Genomic DNA, 20,273 nt, shown 5'->3' on the forward strand with positions numbered 1-20,273 from the left:
CTGGAAATCGACCAATATCCTGGTGGGCAGGTTTTCTAGAGCTGTTGGGGAGGTTTTAAACTAGTTTGTCAGGGGGGTGGGAATCAGAATGTGAGGGCAGAGATTCAGGGAGAAGGTGCAAAGCTTGGTGCAATGAGCTGTGAGTTTGTGAGGAAGGACAGGCTGGGGAGGAAACACAATGTGGTCACTTGGAGGGTTTGAAATGTGTCTATTTTCAATGCAGGGTGTATTAGGAATAAAGGAAATGAACTTAGAGCTTGGATCAGAATGTGAAATTACAATGTTGTGGCCGTAACAGAGACTTGGTTGATGGGAGGGCAGGATTGACTGATACCAGAATTTTGATGTTTTAAAAGGAATAGGATGGGGGGGGGGGGGTAAGAGAGTGGTGGGGGGAGTAACATTACTGGTCAGGGATAGTATCACAGCTATAGAAAGGGAGGATGCTAAAGAGGAAATGTCCACCGAATCAGTCTAGGTAGAAGTCAGAAATAGGAAGGGTGCTGTCACTGAGCTGGGAGTAAAACATGAAAGACTGTAGACACTGTGGTCGAATCAAAAACACAAAGCAGGAGAAACTCAGCGGATCAAACTGTGCCCTTTATGTAGCAAAGAACCCACATTTGGGGCTTGAGCCCTTCATCAAGGTGTTGGAAAATTTTGGTAGGCATCCAACAAAAGGCTAGGGGCAGAGGGGGTGGTCACAAGGTAGGAGTTGATAGGTGGAGAAGGGAGGGAGGGGATAGCTGTGACCGGGGAGGAGGGATAGCTGGGTGAAGGGAGGGAAGAGAACTGGATAAGGGGAGGGAAGGACGGAGGGGGAAGGGGAGAGCAGGTTAGTAGAAACTGGAAAAGTCGATGTTAAAGCCATCTGGCTGGAGAGTATCCAGACAGAAAATCAGGTGTTGTTCCTCCAAACTGCAGGTGGTCTGGGTGGGACAGTACATGGAGAGACATATGAATATGGAGTGTGGGACAGAACTGAAATGGTTGGCTACTGGGAGGTCTCTGTCACTGTTGTGGATGGAGCAAAGGTGCTCATTGAAGTGATCTCCCAGTCTGCACCAAGTCTCTCTGATGTAGAGAAGACCACAAAGGTCTGTAAAGGCATTACACTAACTGTTCCACCAACTGTGCCACCCTAAGGGGATAGAATCCTTGCAGGGGGCAGAGTGTGAGGAAGAGTAGTCAAGGTATTTGTGGGAGCTAGTGAGTTTGTAATATGCCACTGGACAGCTTGTCTCCAGAGATGGAGACAGAGAGATCCAGGAAGGGGATGTTGTCGCAGATGGACCAGGTGGGCTTGAGATGGGGTGGAAATTGGCCGTGAAGTGGATGAAGTTGACAAGCTCATTGCTCTGTACTGGGAGTGGTCTATGGGGCACCAAATAACCCTGTAAGGGTTAGAGTGGGGGAGATAGAGAAATATTTTTCTAACACTGCTATGACACTGGGAGCTTTTGTAAGCATTGGCATTCCACAGCTTATCTTCAATTTTGTTTTGGTTTCATGTTTCTACTGCAAGGCTCATATTTGGAATTTTAATAATATGTGTTTCAATCAATCCTCACTATTAGACATTAGTAATGGCTAATCAATTCAGTTTGGTTAGGTGGAATGTCAATAGATTGAACTATCCAATTAAAATTTAAAAATGTTCTCACATGTCAAACAGCTTAAAATTGCAGTCACATTCTTTCTTTTAAAATTATTTTTATTGAGTTTCATCAGAAAACTAACAAAAAAAAGCAGTAAATCAATTGCAATGAAACCTTTGCAGATTTACAAATAATATGGTAGAGTAAGAATAATTAGAGTAATTCTAAATCCAATAAACAGTAATATAAACAATAGTATGAGATAAGTAAGAAAATGAAAAGAAAAAAATTCAGACCCACGGTGATCGAGGTTAAAATTCATATTGTAAGTCGTGTTAAATCTGAACAAGCGGCCTTGGGGGATCCAAACCAGCCTGGCCCAGCAACATTCATCATCGCACCTCATTAGTCAAATGTTGGAAGTGAGCTAGAAATGGGCCCCAAGTCTTATCAAAAGAAATCCTGATTTTCCTGATGTTATGCCTAATTTTCTACAGATTCATAAAGGATGTAATATCCAATCACCATGATGATGTGTAGGTGGGAATTCTTCTTTCCATTTTAACAGAATTGCCCTTCTTGGTAATAGAATGGAGAATGCTATAACCTGTCTTTAATTAGAAGATAAAATAATATTTCTATCTTTAGAAATCCCAAATAGTGCAATTACCAGACATGGATCTAAAGTGATCCTAAATAGGCTTGAAAAAGGTCTAAGAATGTCAGTCCAATATTTTATGCAAATTATGCCAAGTCCAAAACATACGTAACAAAGAGCATTGAATATTTTACATTTGTCACAAAGTGAACTAATATCAGGATAAATTCAAGCAAGTTTGACTTGAGAGAAATGGACACAATGTAGCACTTCAGATTGAATGAGACTATGCCCGGTGCACAAATGATTAAGCTAGGCTGCATAGGTTTAAGGTGGAAAGTGAAAGATTTAAAAGGAATCTCGGGGCAATGTTTTCACACAAATTTACTGGCATTCTTTGAGGATACAATGAGCGCAGTGGATAGAGGGGAGCAGATGGATGTTGGGTACCTGGATATCTAGAAGGCATTCGATAGGGTGCAGCATAAAAGACTTATCCGTAAGATATGGATGCATAGAGTTGGAGTGATGTAGTAGCATAGTCAGACGATTGGTTAACCAATGGAAAACAGAGAGCTGATATACAGGAGGGTTTTTCTGGTTGGCCATCAGTGGTGAGTGGGGTCAGTGTTGGGCCTACATCTATCCACAATATACATTAATGATCTGGAAGAGGGGACAGAGTTTTCTCATGCCCCTAAATTGAGTGGAAAACTAAATTGTGCAGAAGATATGGGAAAGTCTGCAAAGATCGGTTAAGTGAGTGGGAAAGAGTCTGGCAGATGGAGTCCAGTGTTGCTGACAGTGAAGTTAGCCACTTTGTAAAGATCAGAATATTATTTAAAAGGCCAGCGATTGCCACGTGCTGCCGTGCGGAAGGTCTTGGGAGTACATGAATCGCAAAAGGCTGGTTGCAGGCGCAGCAAGTTATCAAGAAGGCAAATGTAATGTTGGCCTTCATTCCTGGAGGGACTGAATTTAGGAGCAAAGAAGTTATGCTGCAACTGCACAAGGTACTGATGAGGGCACATCTGGAGCACTGAGTGCAGCTCTGGTCTCCTTTATTGAAGAATCATAGAACACTACAGCACAGAGGAAGGATGTTCAGTACTAGCTTTGGTGGCAGTGCAGAGGAGGTTCATCAGGTTGATTCCAGAGATGAGGGGTTTAGACTATGAGGAGAGATTGTGTCATCTGGGACTGTACTCGCTGGAATTTTGAAGAATTAGAGGAGATTTTATAGAAACTTATAAAATTATGAAAGGCATAGATAAGATAGAGGTAGTTAAGTTGTTTCCACTGGTGGTGGAGATTAGAACCAGGGGACAAAGCCTAAAAATTTAAAGAGTAGATTTAGGATGGAGATGAAGAGGAACTGTTTTTCCCAGAATGCAATTCACTGCCCATCGAAGCAATGAAGGACACTTCCTTAAATATATTTAAGACAAAGTTGGATAGATTTTTACTTAGTAGGGGAATTACAGGATAAGGGGAAAAGGCAGGTAGGTGGAGATGAGCCCATCAACGGATCAGCCATCATCTCATTGAACAGCTGGGCCAGATGGCTGACTCCTGCACCTATTTCTTATGTTCTTACGTAAAGGCGAGTCGGTGTGTGCGGAAATAGTACAGGCAGGTAGACTTTGCAATGTTCAAAAGACATTCAACCATTTAAATTAATTGGAAAAGCTTTGAGGGGTACGGATCAAAATAGGACTGGCTCAGAGAGGCATCTTGGTCAACATGGACAATTTGGGCTGTCATGTCTGTTTTCATTCTCAATGTGAATTGATTTATATATCAATATAGAGGGATATAGTTAAGGTGGATGAGTGGGCAGATGGAGTACAATGTTAGTGAGGTTATCCACTTTGGCAAGAAAAATAAAAGAGCTGAATATTATTTGAAGGGTGAAAAACTACAACATGCTGTTGTGCAGAGGGACTTGGGAGTGCTTGTGCATGAATCACAAAAAGTTAGGTTGCAGGTGCAGCAGGTTATTAAGAAGGCAAATGGAATGTTGGCCTTCATCGCTAGAGGAATTGAATTCAGAAGTAGGGAGGTAATGTTGCAACTGTATAAGGTACTGGTGAGACCGCACCTGGAGTACTGTGTCCAGTTCTGGTCTCCATATTTGAGGAAGGATATACTGGCTTTGGAGACGGTCCAGAGGAGGTTTACTAGGTTGATTCCTGGGATGAAGGGGTTGACTTATGATGAAAGATTAAATCGTCTAGGATTGTATTTGCTCGAGTTCAGAAGAATGAGAGGAGATCTTATAGAAACATATAGGATTATGAAGGGTATGGATAGGATAGATGTAGGAAGGTTTTTGAGCTGGCCGGGGAAACTAAAAGGAGAGGACACAGTCTCAAGATTCGGGGGAGTAGATTTAGGACAGAGATGAGGAAAAATAGTTTTTTCCCAGAGAGTAGTGAATGTTTAGAATTCTCTAACCAGGGAAGTGGTTGAGGCTGCCTCATTAAACATATTTAAAATTCGGTTAGATAAATTTTTACATGATAGAGGAATTAGGGGATATGGGGAGAAGGCAGGTAGGTGGAGTTAGGTCATAAATTAGATAAGCCATGATCGTATTGAATGGCGGAGCAGGCTCGATGGGCCATTTTTGGCCTACTCCTGTTCCTACTTCCTATGTTCCTATGTTCCTATGTGTCTCTGACCATCTCCTCTGCCCATTTAGTTTCTGGTGATAAGTCTTTCACAGCTTTTGGAAGTATCACTGCTTTTGGGTGCAACATTCAGCATGTCAGCGGTCATTTGGATGAACTATCAGACTGAGACCTGAACTACTCAAGCAAGTGGTTGAAAAAGGTCTCAGAGAGAGAGTTGGGGACGTGGAGCACCAGAGATCATCCCCAGCCCCCACCCCCCGTCTGAGAGGAAGAAGCAGAGGAGACAACCCGTGGGGATGGAGACCACTGCGGCAGACCAATGAGGAGGCTCTGTGGCTGAGGGACCAGTGCAGGCTGCTGGCAACTCGAGGGAGGGAACCCATTGAAGCTGTGGGTGGCTGGAGACTGCTGTCAGGAGACTCATGCTGGGCTGTGGACTGGCTGGAGACAGGCTGGAGGGGTAGCAGGTATCGGAAACGGGATGCAAGGAGGTGCCAAGAGTCCTGAAAGGTTCCTGCCTGTGTCGGAGGTTTGGAGCTTGGGTTGCCAATGGTCTGGAGGTGAATCTACGGACACTCGGTGGCTCGGGGGGGGGGGGGGGGGGTGCGTTTCTCTTTTGCTTCTCTATCTCTGACTGTAAGAGGAGCTTAGGCAATTCCTGCCGGTGGCTGAAACATTAGGGGCCTTTAAAAGTCAATTAGACGGGCACATGGACGAAAGGAAAGTAGAGGGTTATCGGGAGGGTTTAGCACTTTTATACGGTTTGGCACAACATGGAGGACCGAAGGGCCTGCACAGTGCTGTCATGTTTTAATGTTTAATATTTAAATTCTTTATTTATAACACCCAACAATTTCTTCTTTAATTTTCAGTGAAAAGTCTTGAACACTCTATGTGGTTTATTCTTAATAACAAAATATTCGTGCAAAAGTTAAAGTGGCTTAAAGATGTTCAACATGGTTCAATGGAGCTTAATGCCTTAACGATGCTTAACTTTCTTTAACGCTGGTTTGATATATTTTAAACAGTCGACAAAAATTGTCAACACCTAACTCATCTCAGATTTCCAACTGAAGACGCGCACTGGGATCCTATATTTAAACCTATGAAGATCTCTTCTACAAATGCTCCGTTGGCCCTGGCTCCAACGGTTCACTGCCAGGGACTGAGCCAACTGCGCGTGGGCCACCTTGCTCCTCTGGCACCGTAAGCAGTGCCAGCCTTCGCTCATGCGCCTGCCGGCACCCAGGCAAGCCCACAGCGGTCAACATGACTGCGCATGGCCCACTAACCTCCAGGATGCCGCCAACATCCATGGGGCAAGGTGCCTAGCATCAGGCATTTTGGCTCTTTGGCTCTTACACACCTGAAGACTATTAGTCTGGGGGGAGAAACTGATGAGACTGTTTTGATAGGATGGGAATATTTCAGATTTATTGTCAGAAGACATGTACGACATCACATGCAACCCAGAGATTATTTTTCCTGTGGGCTAGGCAGAACATTATCTTAAGAAAAGATAAGTAAACAAAAGCGAGATATGTAAACAAAGAAAGAAGTGCAAACAAACCGTGCAATATAGAAAATAAACTTTCAATAATAAATAATGTGCAAAGTAAGTGTCTGTGGCGGCCCGCCATGGTGGCGATCGTGCCGGCACTCCGGGCAGCGAGTGCAACCAAAGGCCAGCAAGCCCCACAGTGGCCCTGGCCCCAACAAACAAACCGGCAGGTGAATGGCAAGGGCAACTTAAAGGCCAGCGACCCCAAAGTGGGGCTGGCCTTGCTGCGCAGCCAACAGACAGGGACAGCACGTGGGGAAGAAGGGCATTGTTATGCAGGGAAGTACCCACCCACGGGAAACCTGCTTGTGTTGTGATGTCGGCCAAAGGGGGCCACAGCGGGAACAGTGCAAGTATAAAAGTCGGGCCTGAGCTCTAATAAAACTCCTGACTATGTGTGTGTCTTCTTTTGAGTAGCGCGCAGCTACACGTCTCCGATTGAGTTTGTTGTTTCGGTGGATGATGGCACTAATGACAGCCCGTTGTGCCAGCAAATCTGAAGCTCCTGAAATCTATGGATGCTGCAAAAACTGTGTGGCAAGAATGGGAATGTAGAGGCTTCTGGACGGAACTATTTACAGTAGATTGGCCATTGACCAAATGGATCTCAGTGCTTATAACTAGCTCAGTGTGTTAGTTTGATGTTTTAGGACAAAGTCTAATTATCCCAAATTCATTTCAGACTGTATCGAAATTATATCAGTGATGTTGGTGCGAGGGATGTCGCTGATCTGATTTCCGTTTGCCCCAGTCTCATTCATTTGAGGTGAGTGGGTTTTCTGTTTTTAAGTTTGCTCCTCGAGAAGCCATTTTCATGTAAGCAACAAAACTAACTTTTTGTATTCAAACAGAATGGGAAAAAATATGATTACTCATAAAGGAGGAACTTGCCTGGCCAAAGCGATACAAAAAAGCAAAACCATGGAAGATGTTGGGTGAGTCTAATGTACGAAAGCACAAGCTGATGGGTGAGATTTACAGAAAGGTGACTAGCACAATAACAAGACTAATCTAACCCTCCCTCTAACCAAGGTTAACTTGTAGGGATATAAACACCAGGCAGAGGGTCATCAGACACCAGGCAGTGGGGCTCCAGACACCAGGGAGAGGGGCGCCAGACACCAGGCAGACTAGCTCCAGAGGGAGGGGTCAGCTTAGTCAGAGGATTTTTTCTTTTTTTAATTAACTAGTTCAACATGAGTTTAATTTTAGTGACCAAATATGCTATATAGACGTTGGTGTGCACATTGTGAAATCGCCGCGCACGTTGTCGAGTTGATGTACATGCTGTGGAGTCTAGTGCAAGGCTGGGCCTATATAAGCCTCTGCTTCTGTCCCATGGATCGGAGATGATGTCAGCAGTGATGTCATCCACACCGATTATAAAGCTGCGTTGGATGCAGGTCAATTTCCCCTGTTTTCCACAGCACGTCTGCGTTTTGGGAGCCAGTCCGTTTGCTGGTAAGTGGGCCGCCACAGTTTATCATGGATCGTATCTTTAATTAGGATAAAGTCTTCTCTGTATTTATGGAAAGGGATTGTTAACTTGGTCTTATCTATATTCTAACCAAAGTGAGACCAGGACATATTATTGTTAAATATCATATTTATAGAATTTGATGTCTTAAAGAAACAAGTCAAATAAACAATTGGGGATAGGTTTTTGATTGACATGATATGTTTAATATCTGGTATGTCTATGATATGACCTGTCATTGTCACAATTTAGATGACTTCATATGTAGGATATATATATTAAACAGTAAAAATATTTGAAAACGAACGATAACAAGACACTGCAAATCCAATGAATCCTACTGAACGTTGTATTTTTCGTGAGGAAGTGAATGTCCAGCGCAATCTGATGGCTATTGGGATCTGCTATCTTTTACTCCATCGAGATACCTGTCAGACATCCAGAAAAGTGGGCAATTTAGCCTCTGAGTGGAGAAGAACTCAGTTGGCTGTTGTAAAAGATAAGAAGCTTGACTGACTACAATTTAAAACAAATCAACTGTTGCCCTTTGCCATTGCAGTTATGGAATATGCAAAAGGACAATTCCCTGCTCATTTTCCCACTGCTGATATTTGTTCCTTGGTTAAAAACAGATCCTCAGTTTTGCATTACTTGAGGTTGCTCTGGGAAGGGAAGTCCCTCAAGCAATATCAGGGGGATTTTATACATCCACGTATGCCGTCTCAGTGTAATGCCTTTTCTGTATACAGACCAGTGTGCCAATACTATCAGTTTAGATTGACAGAGGTATTGCTTGGCAAGATCCTGGTCCTAAAAGGTGACTCCTAGTAAACTTGAAGACCTCCCTTTATCCAAGAGGTCCCTCAACACGAATCGAAGAGCATATAAATTTTGGGCAGGAGTCGACGACATGGCCCGTCAAACCTGTTCTGTCATTCATGGATATTCCAATTGTACCTTAACCTGGCAGTAAATGGGTGTTCACAGAAATCTGTCACCCCTTTTCTCATCAAGTGTCGGTGCAGTGAGCGGTTAGCGCAATGCTATTACAATGACTGGGGTTCAAAACCAGCGCAGGAAGGAGTTTGTGCATTCTCCCAGTATCTGCTCTCCAGTTTCCTCCCTCCCTTCAAAATCGAATGGGGGTTGTAGGTTAATTGGTATATTTGGGGGGTGTAGGCTCATGGACCAGAAAGGCCTGTTACTGTGTGGTATGTCTAAATTTTAAATTTAAAGTTAAACATTCAAGAGGCCATTCCTATCTTAAAAATACACCAAAATTCTACTACCCCATTCTTTGAAGAAGAGAATTCCAGATTCATGGTTCTCTGAGAAAAAGGATTGTGCCTCGTCGATATCTCAAATAAGCAACGCCTTATTTTTAAATAGTGACCTCCTAGTTTTTAGCGCAATACTGTTACAATGCCAGCCATCGCGACTGGGGTTCAAATCCCATGTTGTCTGCAAGGAGTTCGTACATTCTCCCTGGGGGTTTTCCCTGGGGGGGCTCTGGTTTCCTCCCACCATTCAAAACGTCCCGGGGGTTGTAGGTTAATTGGGTGTAAATTGGGTGGCGTGGGTTCATGGACCAAATTGGCCTGTATGTCTAAATATAAATCTAAAAAGAAAATTCCAGTTTCTCTGACAAAACGAAAACATCCACCATCAAGATTCTTGACATATTTGACTCAAGCCCTTCTCTCTCTCTACTAAACTCTTGCAGACATGCCAGCCTTTCCAACATTTCCTCTTCAAACAATCCATCCACTCCTGGTATTAGTGAGACAAAACACCTCCAAATTGTTTGCAAAATATTAATATCCTCTCTTCAACATGGAGATGTCCAAGGTAACGTTTAATCCTCAGGACAACCAGGGAGTATATTTCACTAGTTGTTGGTTGTTTCAAATGATTGCCCCGCGTGGTGTCTGTGAAACCTTTAGAGATATTCTGAAGATGGAAAGATGTGATAAAATTAGACCAGAAAATCAATTGATTTGGACGTCTTCATTACATTATTTAAAGAAAACCACTTTTTTTTTAAATTATCATGTATAAATCTTAAGCAATTCACAAAAATAATTTGCTTCATGATTGATAGATTCTGGGGAAATCAGATGGGTGACAGAGGGGCTGAAGCCTTTGCAGAAGCAATAAAAGATCATCAGAGTCTGAAAAATCTGAGGTAAGTAAGTTTATTATTTGCATGGCATTTACTTGCAAAGTTTCCACAGTTGGGGTTATCCTGTCAGGAGGAATTAAAAAGGTTCATTATAGAAGAATGGGAAGTGATCTCATTGAAATACACAGCCATGCTGGAGAAACACAGCTGGGTACGCAACATCCATTGACCAAGCTTACACTGCTTGAAATTTTACCTTAATTTATATATACATATCACAAGAAGAAGGAACAGAAGCAGGCCATTTGGACCATCAGGTCCGCTCCGTGGAACCTCCCTGAGCTAAATTGTTCTCGCATCTAGTCTTGAGTTCTGGCCTCGTCCCCGTATCCCATGATGCCCTGACTAATTAGATACCTATCAATTCCCTCCAATGATCCGGTCTCCAGAGCTGCATGAGGCAACGAATTCCATAAATTCATGACCCTCTGGCTAAAGAAATTTCTCCTCCTCTCTGTTGTAAATTGGTACTTTTTAAATTCTAAGATGTGATGTTGCATTTTCAAATTCATTCCCTTTTCTTCATTGTACTGTATAAAAACCAATAAAAAGAAGATTGAAAAATAAAAATAAAAGAAAGTAAAGAGTAACTTGACCCAGAATTTGCAGATATTAACCTAATTGAAATCTCCGTAAAGTTGATAAATATCGGGAGTGAGTCAGTTTCAAAATCAGGGGTCAGCCATTCAGAACGGAAGTGAGAAGAAATCTCTTCTCTTGGACATTGGTGGCATTGGGAATTTTCTACCTAAGACATTCAGCTGTTGAGTGTATTTCTCCCAAGGTCCATTGATAGATCTTTCAATCTTAAGTAGTGACTAAAAAGATTGGGGTGCAAAGGTAAAGAAAAATCATGATCTTATTAAATGGTGAAATGCACTCAATGGGCCCAAATTCCTGGTTTGAATTCTCAGGCTCTGGTGTGTGGTAGAGTCACACGCAGCTTATATTTGGAAGGTATCATAGGACTATAGAATGATTACAGCACAGGAACAGGCCACTTCGGCCCGGCTAGTCTTTGGCGAACCATTATTTCTTGCATTGTCCCACTGACCTGCGCTCAGTCCATACCCCTCTCCCACCCATGTACCTGTCTGAATTTCCCCTAAATGTTAAAATAGACCCCACATTCACCACTTCAGCTGGAAGCTCATTCCACACTCCCACCACTTCCTCCTTGAACCCTTAACGCATGTTCTCTGGTTTGAATCTCACCCACCCTCAGTGGAAAAAGCCTATCTGCTTTTATTCTGTCTATTTGCCTCATAATTTTAAATACCTTAATCAAATCTCCCCCATTATTCTACGCTCCAGGGAACAAAGTGATGACCAGTTTAACCTTTCCCTGTAACTCAATTCGTGAAGTCCGTGCAAAATCTTAATAAATCTTCTTTGCACTTTTTCCATCTTATTGATATCTTTCCTGTAGTTAGGTGACCAAAACTGCACACAATATTCCAAAATTGGGTTCACCAATGTCTTGTACAACTTCAACATAACATCTCAATTCCTTTACTCAATACTTTGATTATGAAGGCCAATATGCCAAAATCTCTTTTTACATCCCTATCCACCTGCGATGCCACTTTCAGGGAATTATGTATCTGTATTCCCAGATCCCTCTGTTCCACTGCACTCCTCAGTTTGAACCATTCACCGAGTACGTCCTTTCTTGGTTTGTTCTTCCAAAATTCAACACCTCACACTAGTCTGCATTAAATTCCATCTGCCATTTTTCAGCCCATTTTACCAGCTGGTTTAGATCCCTCTGCAAACTTTGAAAACCTTCTTCACTGTCCACAGCACCTCTAATCTTAGTGTTATCTGCAAGCTTGCTGATCCAATTTCCCACATTATCATCCAGATCATTGATATAGATGAGAAACAACAATGGTCCCAGCACGGATCCTTGAGACACACCACTAGTCACAGGCCTCCTGTCAGAAAAGCAATCACCCACCACTACTCTCTGGCTTCTCTCATTCAGTCATTGTTGAATCCAATTCACTACTTTACCATGAATACCTAGCATCCAAACCTTCCTGACTAACCTCCCATGAGGGACCTTGTCAAAGGCCTTACTAAAGTCCATATAGACAACATCCACCGCCTTTCCTTCATCAGCTTTCCTGGAAACCTCCTTTAAAAACTCTATAAATGTGGTTAAACATGATCTACCATGCACATATCCAATCTATTAGAATACCTTCCAATAATTTACCAACTACTGACCTCAGGCTCGCTGGCCTATCATCTCCAGGGTTACTTTTGGAGCCTTTTTTAAACAACGGAATAATGTGAGCTCCCCTCTGGCACCACACCTGTGACTAAGGACATTTTAAAAATTCTATCAGATCCCCTGCGACTTCTGCACTAGCCTCCCTCAAAGTCCGAGGGAATATCTTGTCAGGCCCTGGGGATTTATCCACTCTTATTTGTTTTAAGATAGCAAGCACTTCCTCCTCTTTAATCTATATAGGTTCCATGACTTTGCTGCTTGTTTTCCATACTTCCACAACTCGGTTCCTGTTTCCTGAGTGAATACTGAGGGGAAAAAAAATAAGTTTTCTCCATCTCTTGTGATTCCAAACAAACCCAACCACTTTGATCCTCAAAGATACCAATTTTGTCCCTTACTACACCTGTGGAAACACTTAGTATTTTCCTTCATGTTGTCTCCTAAAGCAACCTCATGTCTTCTTTTAACCTTCCTGATTTCTATCTTGATGTTTTTCTTGCATTTTTATACTCCTCAAGTACCTCATTTGCTCCATGTTGCCTATACCTGTTATACACCTCTCTCTTCCTCTGAACCAGATCCCCAATATCGCTCAAAAGCCAAGGTTCCCTATACTTGAAACTTTGCCTTTGATCCTGACAGGAACATACAGACTTTGTACTCTCAAAATGTCATCTTTGAAGATCCTCCACTTAACCCGCACATCCTTGCCTGAAAACAACTTATCCCAAATCTACGCCTTCTAGACCCTTTTCCATTTCCTCAAATTTAGCCTTTCTCCAATTTAGTATCTCAACCTGAGGCCCAGACCTATCCTTTGTCATAATTGACTTGAAACTAATGGCATTATGATCACTGGACCCACATACTTCTGTCACCGGTCCTGTCTCGTTCCCTAATAGGAGATCCAGTTTTGCACTCTCTCTTGATGGTACCTCTATATATTGATTAAGAAAACTTTCCTGAACATATTTGATAATCTCCAATCCATCCAGCCCTTTTAGAGTCAATATGTGGAAAATGAAAATCTCCTACGATCACAACTTTATGTTTCCTGCAGCTGTCTGTTAACTCTCTATGGATTATCTCCTCCAATTCTTGTTGATGGTCTATAATACAAAACCTTGAGTGTGGTCATACCTTTCCTGTTCCTCAGCTCCATCCGTATAGCCTCAATAGATGAGCCCTCTGGTCTGTCCTGCCTGAGCACAGCTGTGATACTTTCCCTGATGAGCAATGCTACTACTTCCCCTTTCATCCCCGTGTTCAAATGCATCTAAAACAACAGAAGCCCGGAACATTGAGCTGCCAGTCCTACCACTCCTACAACCAAGATTCACTAATGGCCACAATGTCATAATTCCACATGCCAATTCATGCTCTAAGCTCTTATCCCTTTCTGACAATACTCCTTGTATTGAAATAGATCTACCTGAGAACATTTCCACCATGTTCAACCTGGTGACCTCTAACGATACATGTAATTCTAATCTAATGTAATTCTAAGGAGTCCCTCCTTCACTCCTCTACCTGCTCTGTCCCTCTGGTTTCTCTCCCCTAGCAAATCTAATTTAAATCCACCAGAGCAGCACCAGAAAACCTTCCTGCAAGGATATTTGTCCCCTTCCAGTTCAGATGCAAACTGTCCCATCAGAACAGATCCTCCCTTCCCTGGAACAGAGCCCAATGATCTAGAAAGCTGATGCCCTCCTTCCAACACCATGTCTTTAGCCATATGTTAAGCTGCATTATCCTCCTATTTCTAACCTCACTTGCACGTGGCAAAGGGAGTAATCCTGAGATCACTACCCTGGAGGTCCTGTCCTTCAACCTAGCATCTAACTCCCTGAACTCTCTGCAGGACACTCTCACCCTTTCTATCCATGTCATTGGTCCCTACATGGACCATGACATCTAGCTGGACACCCTCCCTCCTGAGAATGCTGTGAGCTCGATCTGAGATATCTCGGATCCTGGCACCATGGAGGCAACCAACCATCTGAGATACTCGATCTCTTCCACAGAACCTCTTATCTGTCCATAACTATGGAATCCCCTATAACTATAGGTTACCTCTTCTCCTCCCTTCCCTTCTTAGCCACAGGACCAGAGTCCATGCCAGAGACCTGATCACCATGGCTTGTATCCAAAATGGCATGCTTTTATTCAGGGGAATGGCTACAGGGATGCCCTGCACTTCCTACCTCTTCCTTTTCCATCTCCTGTGACCCATCTACCCTTCTCTTGTCTTCCAGATGTGATAAAGTCCCTGTCACTCCTATCAATCACACCCTTTTCCTCCTGAATGATCCGGAGTTCATCCAACTCCAGCTCCGATACCTTAACTTGATTTGTGAGGAGCAGCGGGTGCATAAACTTCTTGCAAATGAAGTTGTCATGCGTTTCCTTAAATAATAACTTAAATAGCTAGTTGATATTTCATGATCTGACAGCTTCTTCAAATGTTCCTCATGATATTATTTCCTGTGTTGGTTTAAAATGGAATCCAAATTCTCCTGGTGCATTTAAGGTTGAATTCTCTGGATATCTGCATTTCCATACTGTATCAAATTAATATCATATGCAGAAGTCAGCAGGAGTTTTTTTTTTTAATTAAAGTAATTAAGTAAAGTTTTGACAAAAGCTCTTATAATAGTCCAAAAGATTAAGACAGACTAGACTGGATCCAAAGTTGGTTTGGCAATAGAGTCATTTTACTTTGACTAGAGATATATGACCAGTAGTGCTTTGGAAATATCAGTCCTAGGACTTCTGTTATTTGTGATATAAATAAATGATTTGGAAAAAATTGTAGGTGGACTGCTGAGTAAGTTTGCAGTTGACTCAATAAATAGTGAAGTTAGTATGAAAGTCAGAAAATCATGTTGCAGCCATATAAAACTTTGCTTAAACCATATTTGGAGCATTGTGTGCAGTTCTGGTCATGGCATTACAGTTTTTCACGAGTAAGTTTACAACTGATGCTTTCATTACCATTCCAATGCTGTCTTTACCGGCTGTCTTCCACTTTCTGTAAACTTGAGCACATCCAAGATGATCCCCTCTATATGCTCTGACCACCCAGACAGTTTAAATTTCAATGTAGACCTACTGCACGGTAACAGGCCATTTCAGTCCCCGGGGCAGTGCCGCCCAATTTACACCCCATTATCCCCAGTACGTTTCAAATGGTGGGAGGAAACCAGAGCCCCCGGGGAAAACCTACGCAGACACGGGGAGAATGTGCAAACTCCTTACAGTGCGGGATTTGAACCCTGGTCCCGATCACTGGCGCTGCAAAGGCATTGTGTGAACCGTGCTGCCCCTGTTCTCACATCACCACTGGCACTTGCTTGCGTCTTAACATTCTCAGCTTTGTTTTTAAACCTTTCAGAGGTGTTGTTCTCCCTAACCTCGCTACTTTTCCATTCCTAACTTCAATTTCACCAATTCAGGTTGAGCCTTCATCCACATTGGGCCTATGTTCCAGAATCTTCTTCCTAGACCACTTCATCTACCTTTCCTTTCTTGAAGCTGACCTCTTGACCAAGTATTTAGTCACCTCTCCTAATACTTCCTTTATTGGTTTGGTGTCAAATAATTTCTGATCATGTTCTTTCAAAATGCTTTGGAATGTGTTAGGGATGCATTTATTGTTGATTGTTTTTAAGTGATTTTCACTGAATTCTAAGATGGATTTATTTCACAATTACGACCTAAGTACAATGGGTTTTTGTTTAAATCTCCCAGCCTTGCAGCAAACCTGATTTCATCAAGGGGCAGCCAACACTTGGCCCAGGCACTCTGCAAGAACAATTCACTGAGGATACTCTGGTAAAAGCAAGCATTCGCAGCGAAGTTCAGCTGATAAGTAATGGTCCAAAGCCAACAGCATTTTCTTTTAAATTTAGACATCCAGCACAGTTATGGGCCACTTCAGCCTGCGGGTCCGCGCCGCCCAATTTACACCCCATTAACCTACAACCCCCGGCACGTTTCGAAGGATGGGAGGAAACCGAAGCCCCCAGGGAAAACCCAGGCAGACACAGGGAGAAACATACAAACTCCTTACAGACAGCAGGGGATTCGAACCTCGGTCCTGATCGCTGGTGCTGTAACAGCGTTGCTCTCACTGCTACGCCAACCGTGCCACCCATTTTCAGCCATTACTGTGCAGCTAGCTAGACGTTCACTTTGAAATTAATGAAATGAAATGCCAACAAAGGTTATTACCAGCATTAAACAATTATAGGAAGTTGGTACTTAGCAATTTACTGAAATTATGAATGGTGACAAACTAAATAGAGTTAAATTAAGGGGGGAATTTTATAAGAAATACATATTGCAGCAAAGTTACAGCCTTACTTGACTCTGCTTGCTATTGTACTTCTTTTTGTAGGTTGACACAAAACGACTTGGATGATGAAGCAACTGAAAGTTTTGGTGAAATGTTGAGAGTAAACTCCACTTTGGAAAAGTTATGGTAATTCAGGTTCCTCTAAACCAGTGGTTCTCAACCTTTTTCTTTCCACTCACATCCCACTTTAAGTATTCCCTATGCCATCAGTGCTCCGTGATCAGTAAGGGTGTGTGGGTGGGTGGAAATAAAAAGTTTGAAACCCACCGTTTTAATCGTCCCTCATTGACTCGTTATGTGCACAGTTTCAGATCTCCAAAGGAAATGGGCCAATGACAATTTTTCTCAAGTAAAATATTTCAGTAACCGTTGGGTCTAGAGCACTGATTCCAAACTTTCCCTTCCCACCCACATCCCACCTTAAGTGATCCGTTACCACTCACAGAGCATCTATGGCATGGGGATTGCTTAAGGTGGGATGCGAGTGGGAAGAAAAAGATTGAGAACCACTGGTCTAGTGAATGGGTACATTCCTCCTTTTGTGTTTAGAGCAATGAAGTCAGTGGCTGATGTTCAAATATAAATCAGCTCAGGTGGATCGCCACAGAGACATTTTGTCTGCTTGCTAGGCTAGAGAGCTATCAGGCTCCTATTTGTTTCTGACTGTCTACAAGCAGAGCTATTACCGTATGGAAAGGATGTTTCCTTATTGCTAGTCTCAGGGTCCTACATCAAATGTTGGGGAAAATTTGAGTGAAACAGAAAGCCTGCAGACACTGTGATTTTAGTAAAGACACAGAAGTGCTGGAGGGATTCAGCTTGCATCCATAAATGGTAAACATATATATAGCCATCTTTTCAGCCCAGAGCCCTGTCTTTAAAAGTTGACAGCCCAACCCGGTTGGCCTACAGAGTAAATTAATACTTACTGTGCTGATGTACACAAGGGTAGAATATATTCCTGCCCCAGTTGTTACAGTACTACTTGCTCATTGTACACAATTAATTATCCCATTCAGGAGTCCCTTTTCCACTGGCTCCTTGTCCCAGGAATTAACAGGGAATTAACCAGTTAAAGGTACAGAGGAAGAGGAAAGCAATCGGCACGCCGGAGTCAAATCATGACAGGAATTGACACCCTCTTCCCCAAACATGCTAATTAAACCAATGGAAAAAGGACAACTTCCATCCATTCCATTTCAGTTGAAAGTGGACTCTCCGATCCCCGGGGATGAGCTGTGTCCAGTGGAAAAGCAGTCAGTGTCCCGGTTAAGGGTGGCCCAGTGGAGATGGCACAAACAGCTTCCCATCCCAGGCCAATTAACTGGGATGCCCAGTGGGAAGGAAAAGGGCTAATCAAGTGCTCGGAACTAGTGTTGAATTTTGACCAAAAGGAATGGAGCATGTTCCTATCATCCGTTCCCCTCCTGATTTGAAAAGAGCAGTTTCCCCCTTGTCTACTCTCTCTGGTTGTGTAAATCATTGTCTTTCCCTGCATAGGAAATGTTTCGGCTCCCGTCAAACCTTGCTCAAGCACCTTTCTGCTTTATCGATTAATTTGACCTTTGCAGCAACTCCTTCAGTAGAGCTTCTAAAGCAATACATATACACCGGGTTAGTCAACACAAGACTGTTCATTTGGGCTTTACAGGCTTCTTTTATATACCTCACTGGAGACAGGGTGGTGACGTCACTATGTGTTTGCTGCCGACCCGCGGGGCCGGCAGGTTTAAATTAAACACAGTGGGGGGGGGGGGTGCACCTTCTAGCAGGAGGCACAGCAAACCAACGTGCCGTTACTTGGCAGGCAGCACCGCACGTGTGTGGACCATTAACCGGGTTGAGTACTCAGCGGTCCGGCCTATGGCTCTACATGCCCACTGAAGAACTGCGCCTCAATGGTTCGCGATACCGCTCAATGCGCCCATTTGGCCTGCTGCACCTTTCCCTTTCTCACTTTATTAGAAACCTGCCTTGGCCGAGTCAGTTTCCCCACATTTCCTTTCTGTTCATCGATTTTAAACCATCCTGTCCAAAACATTCAACTTTCTGTAGCAGACCTCTGCTTACACATGTTCTCTGCTCTCAACTCTAAATCCATTTCACTGTCGAGCCAACTTTCCCTTTTCTCCCCCAAGCAAAGAGCAAGAGCTTTAAGGTCCACTTCTGCTACAATTTCTCACCTATGTTTGTAAGGAATTACTTAAGGTGGGGGTAAAAAAGATTGAGAACCACTAAATTAGATACTCAACTCATTCATGTTCATTGGTGGCCCATGTCCTGTAAAGATAAATACATAATTCATTTGAATAACAATTTATTTAAAAAAATTACATGGAAGAATAACCAAAATAGGACGGATGCAGTGAAGGGGAGGGCATTGAGGAATGCGGAGGAAGAGAGGGATCTTGGAATAACGGTTCAGCATTCCTTGAAGGTGGATTCCCATGTAATCCCCCCCCCCCCCCCCCAAGCAGCTGGAACTGTTCAGGGAACCATAAAGCAATTTCAGCTACATGAGGAATTATGGGTAGGGAAGACAGCCATTGGTCTGCCGCATATTGATGATGGGTGGCGCTATGGCAACGGTCGCCCCACCGTCAGATCTGGAGGATGCTACAAGGCACCTCTGGATATGAATGGGATGCTGGAGCAGCCTTTTAGGGCTGCTGTCTGAAAGGTAAGATCCCATTTTTCTATCCGCTTCGTAACCAGTCTCAAGGCGGAGGCCCGAAATGAAATGGTCTTTTGATGCCCTGACTAATTAAGAACCTATCACTCTCATTTGCATTAATGACATTCTCAATGCAAGACAGCCTGCACGCTCACGTTTACTGACTTGATTACTCCCAAGTAGACGATAGATTGCTAGAACCAAGAGAAATGCATCTAGGAACCATTTATTTTAGTTCATCAAGAGCAGAGTACGTGTCTGGTTGGGACCCAATTTACTGATAATGTGGTGAATTCTCTGCAGGTTAAATGAAAACCGGATTACTTCCAGAGGAGTGGCACATCTCTGGCAGTCACTCAGAGGAAATACAACCGTAAATGAGATCTGGTAAGGCAAAAATTCCACCCCAATGTGATCGAAATGTTACTGAATATTAAGGGAAGTAAGGAAATCCTCATTTGTTTGACCAGTGTTCTCCCAGCTCTTTTTAGACTTTGATTTATTTTGGAGATGTTGGCAATAACAACCCTGATATCCCAGATTTCTCAACATGTGTCTGCTGTTTCATTGTTCGTAACTAGGATGCCAATACCTGCACCTGCACCTAGCCCAGATGTACCGAGAACAGTTGTGCTATATTTCCTTGTGCGCAGGCTGTTTGACCATTTGGTGGACAGATCTTCCGACGGTGCAGGAGTCTGGCCCTTCTAACTCGCAATGATCTTCCAGGGAAATATGTAGAGAAACGTAGTTTGGGGATGGTGTACATAATGCAATGGTGTATGTCGTCTACTTGAGGGAGAAAAGTCATGTTTTAACCTGCATTACTCAAAGTTTTAATCTTATTGTGTACTATTGATTATAGAATTCATTTTTTTTAAATTACAGCTCTTTTGATTTTTCACATGACTAAATGGTAAGAGGTTCGGTTCATGGACCATGATTTGGTTA

At 43.0% G+C, this 20,273-nt stretch overlaps 1 protein-coding gene across 2 annotated transcripts in view; it reads left to right on the forward strand.

Annotated features, from left to right (window-relative positions):
• Window positions 1–20,273, forward strand: part of LOC138747367 (nucleotide-binding oligomerization domain-containing protein 1-like) — a 45,013-nt gene that overhangs the window by 15,521 nt on the left and 9,219 nt on the right. Inside the window, exons 6-11 of one of the 2 annotated variants that reach the window (XM_069906509.1) lie at window positions 7,076–7,159; window positions 7,245–7,328; window positions 9,972–10,055; window positions 16,042–16,125; window positions 16,691–16,774; window positions 19,626–19,709. In XM_069906509.1, the coding sequence (XP_069762610.1) occupies window positions 7,076–7,159; window positions 7,245–7,328; window positions 9,972–10,055; window positions 16,042–16,125; window positions 16,691–16,774; window positions 19,626–19,709 (504 nt within the window). The remainder of the gene's footprint in view (window positions 1–7,075; window positions 7,160–7,244; window positions 7,329–9,971; window positions 10,056–16,041; window positions 16,126–16,690; window positions 16,775–19,625; window positions 19,710–20,273) is intronic. The other variant, XM_069906515.1, reaches the window with a different exon arrangement.

Source organism: Narcine bancroftii, chromosome 1, assembly GCF_036971445.1.
Source record: "Narcine bancroftii isolate sNarBan1 chromosome 1, sNarBan1.hap1, whole genome shotgun sequence".
Classification (NCBI taxonomy): domain Eukaryota; kingdom Metazoa; phylum Chordata; class Chondrichthyes; order Torpediniformes; family Narcinidae; genus Narcine; species Narcine bancroftii.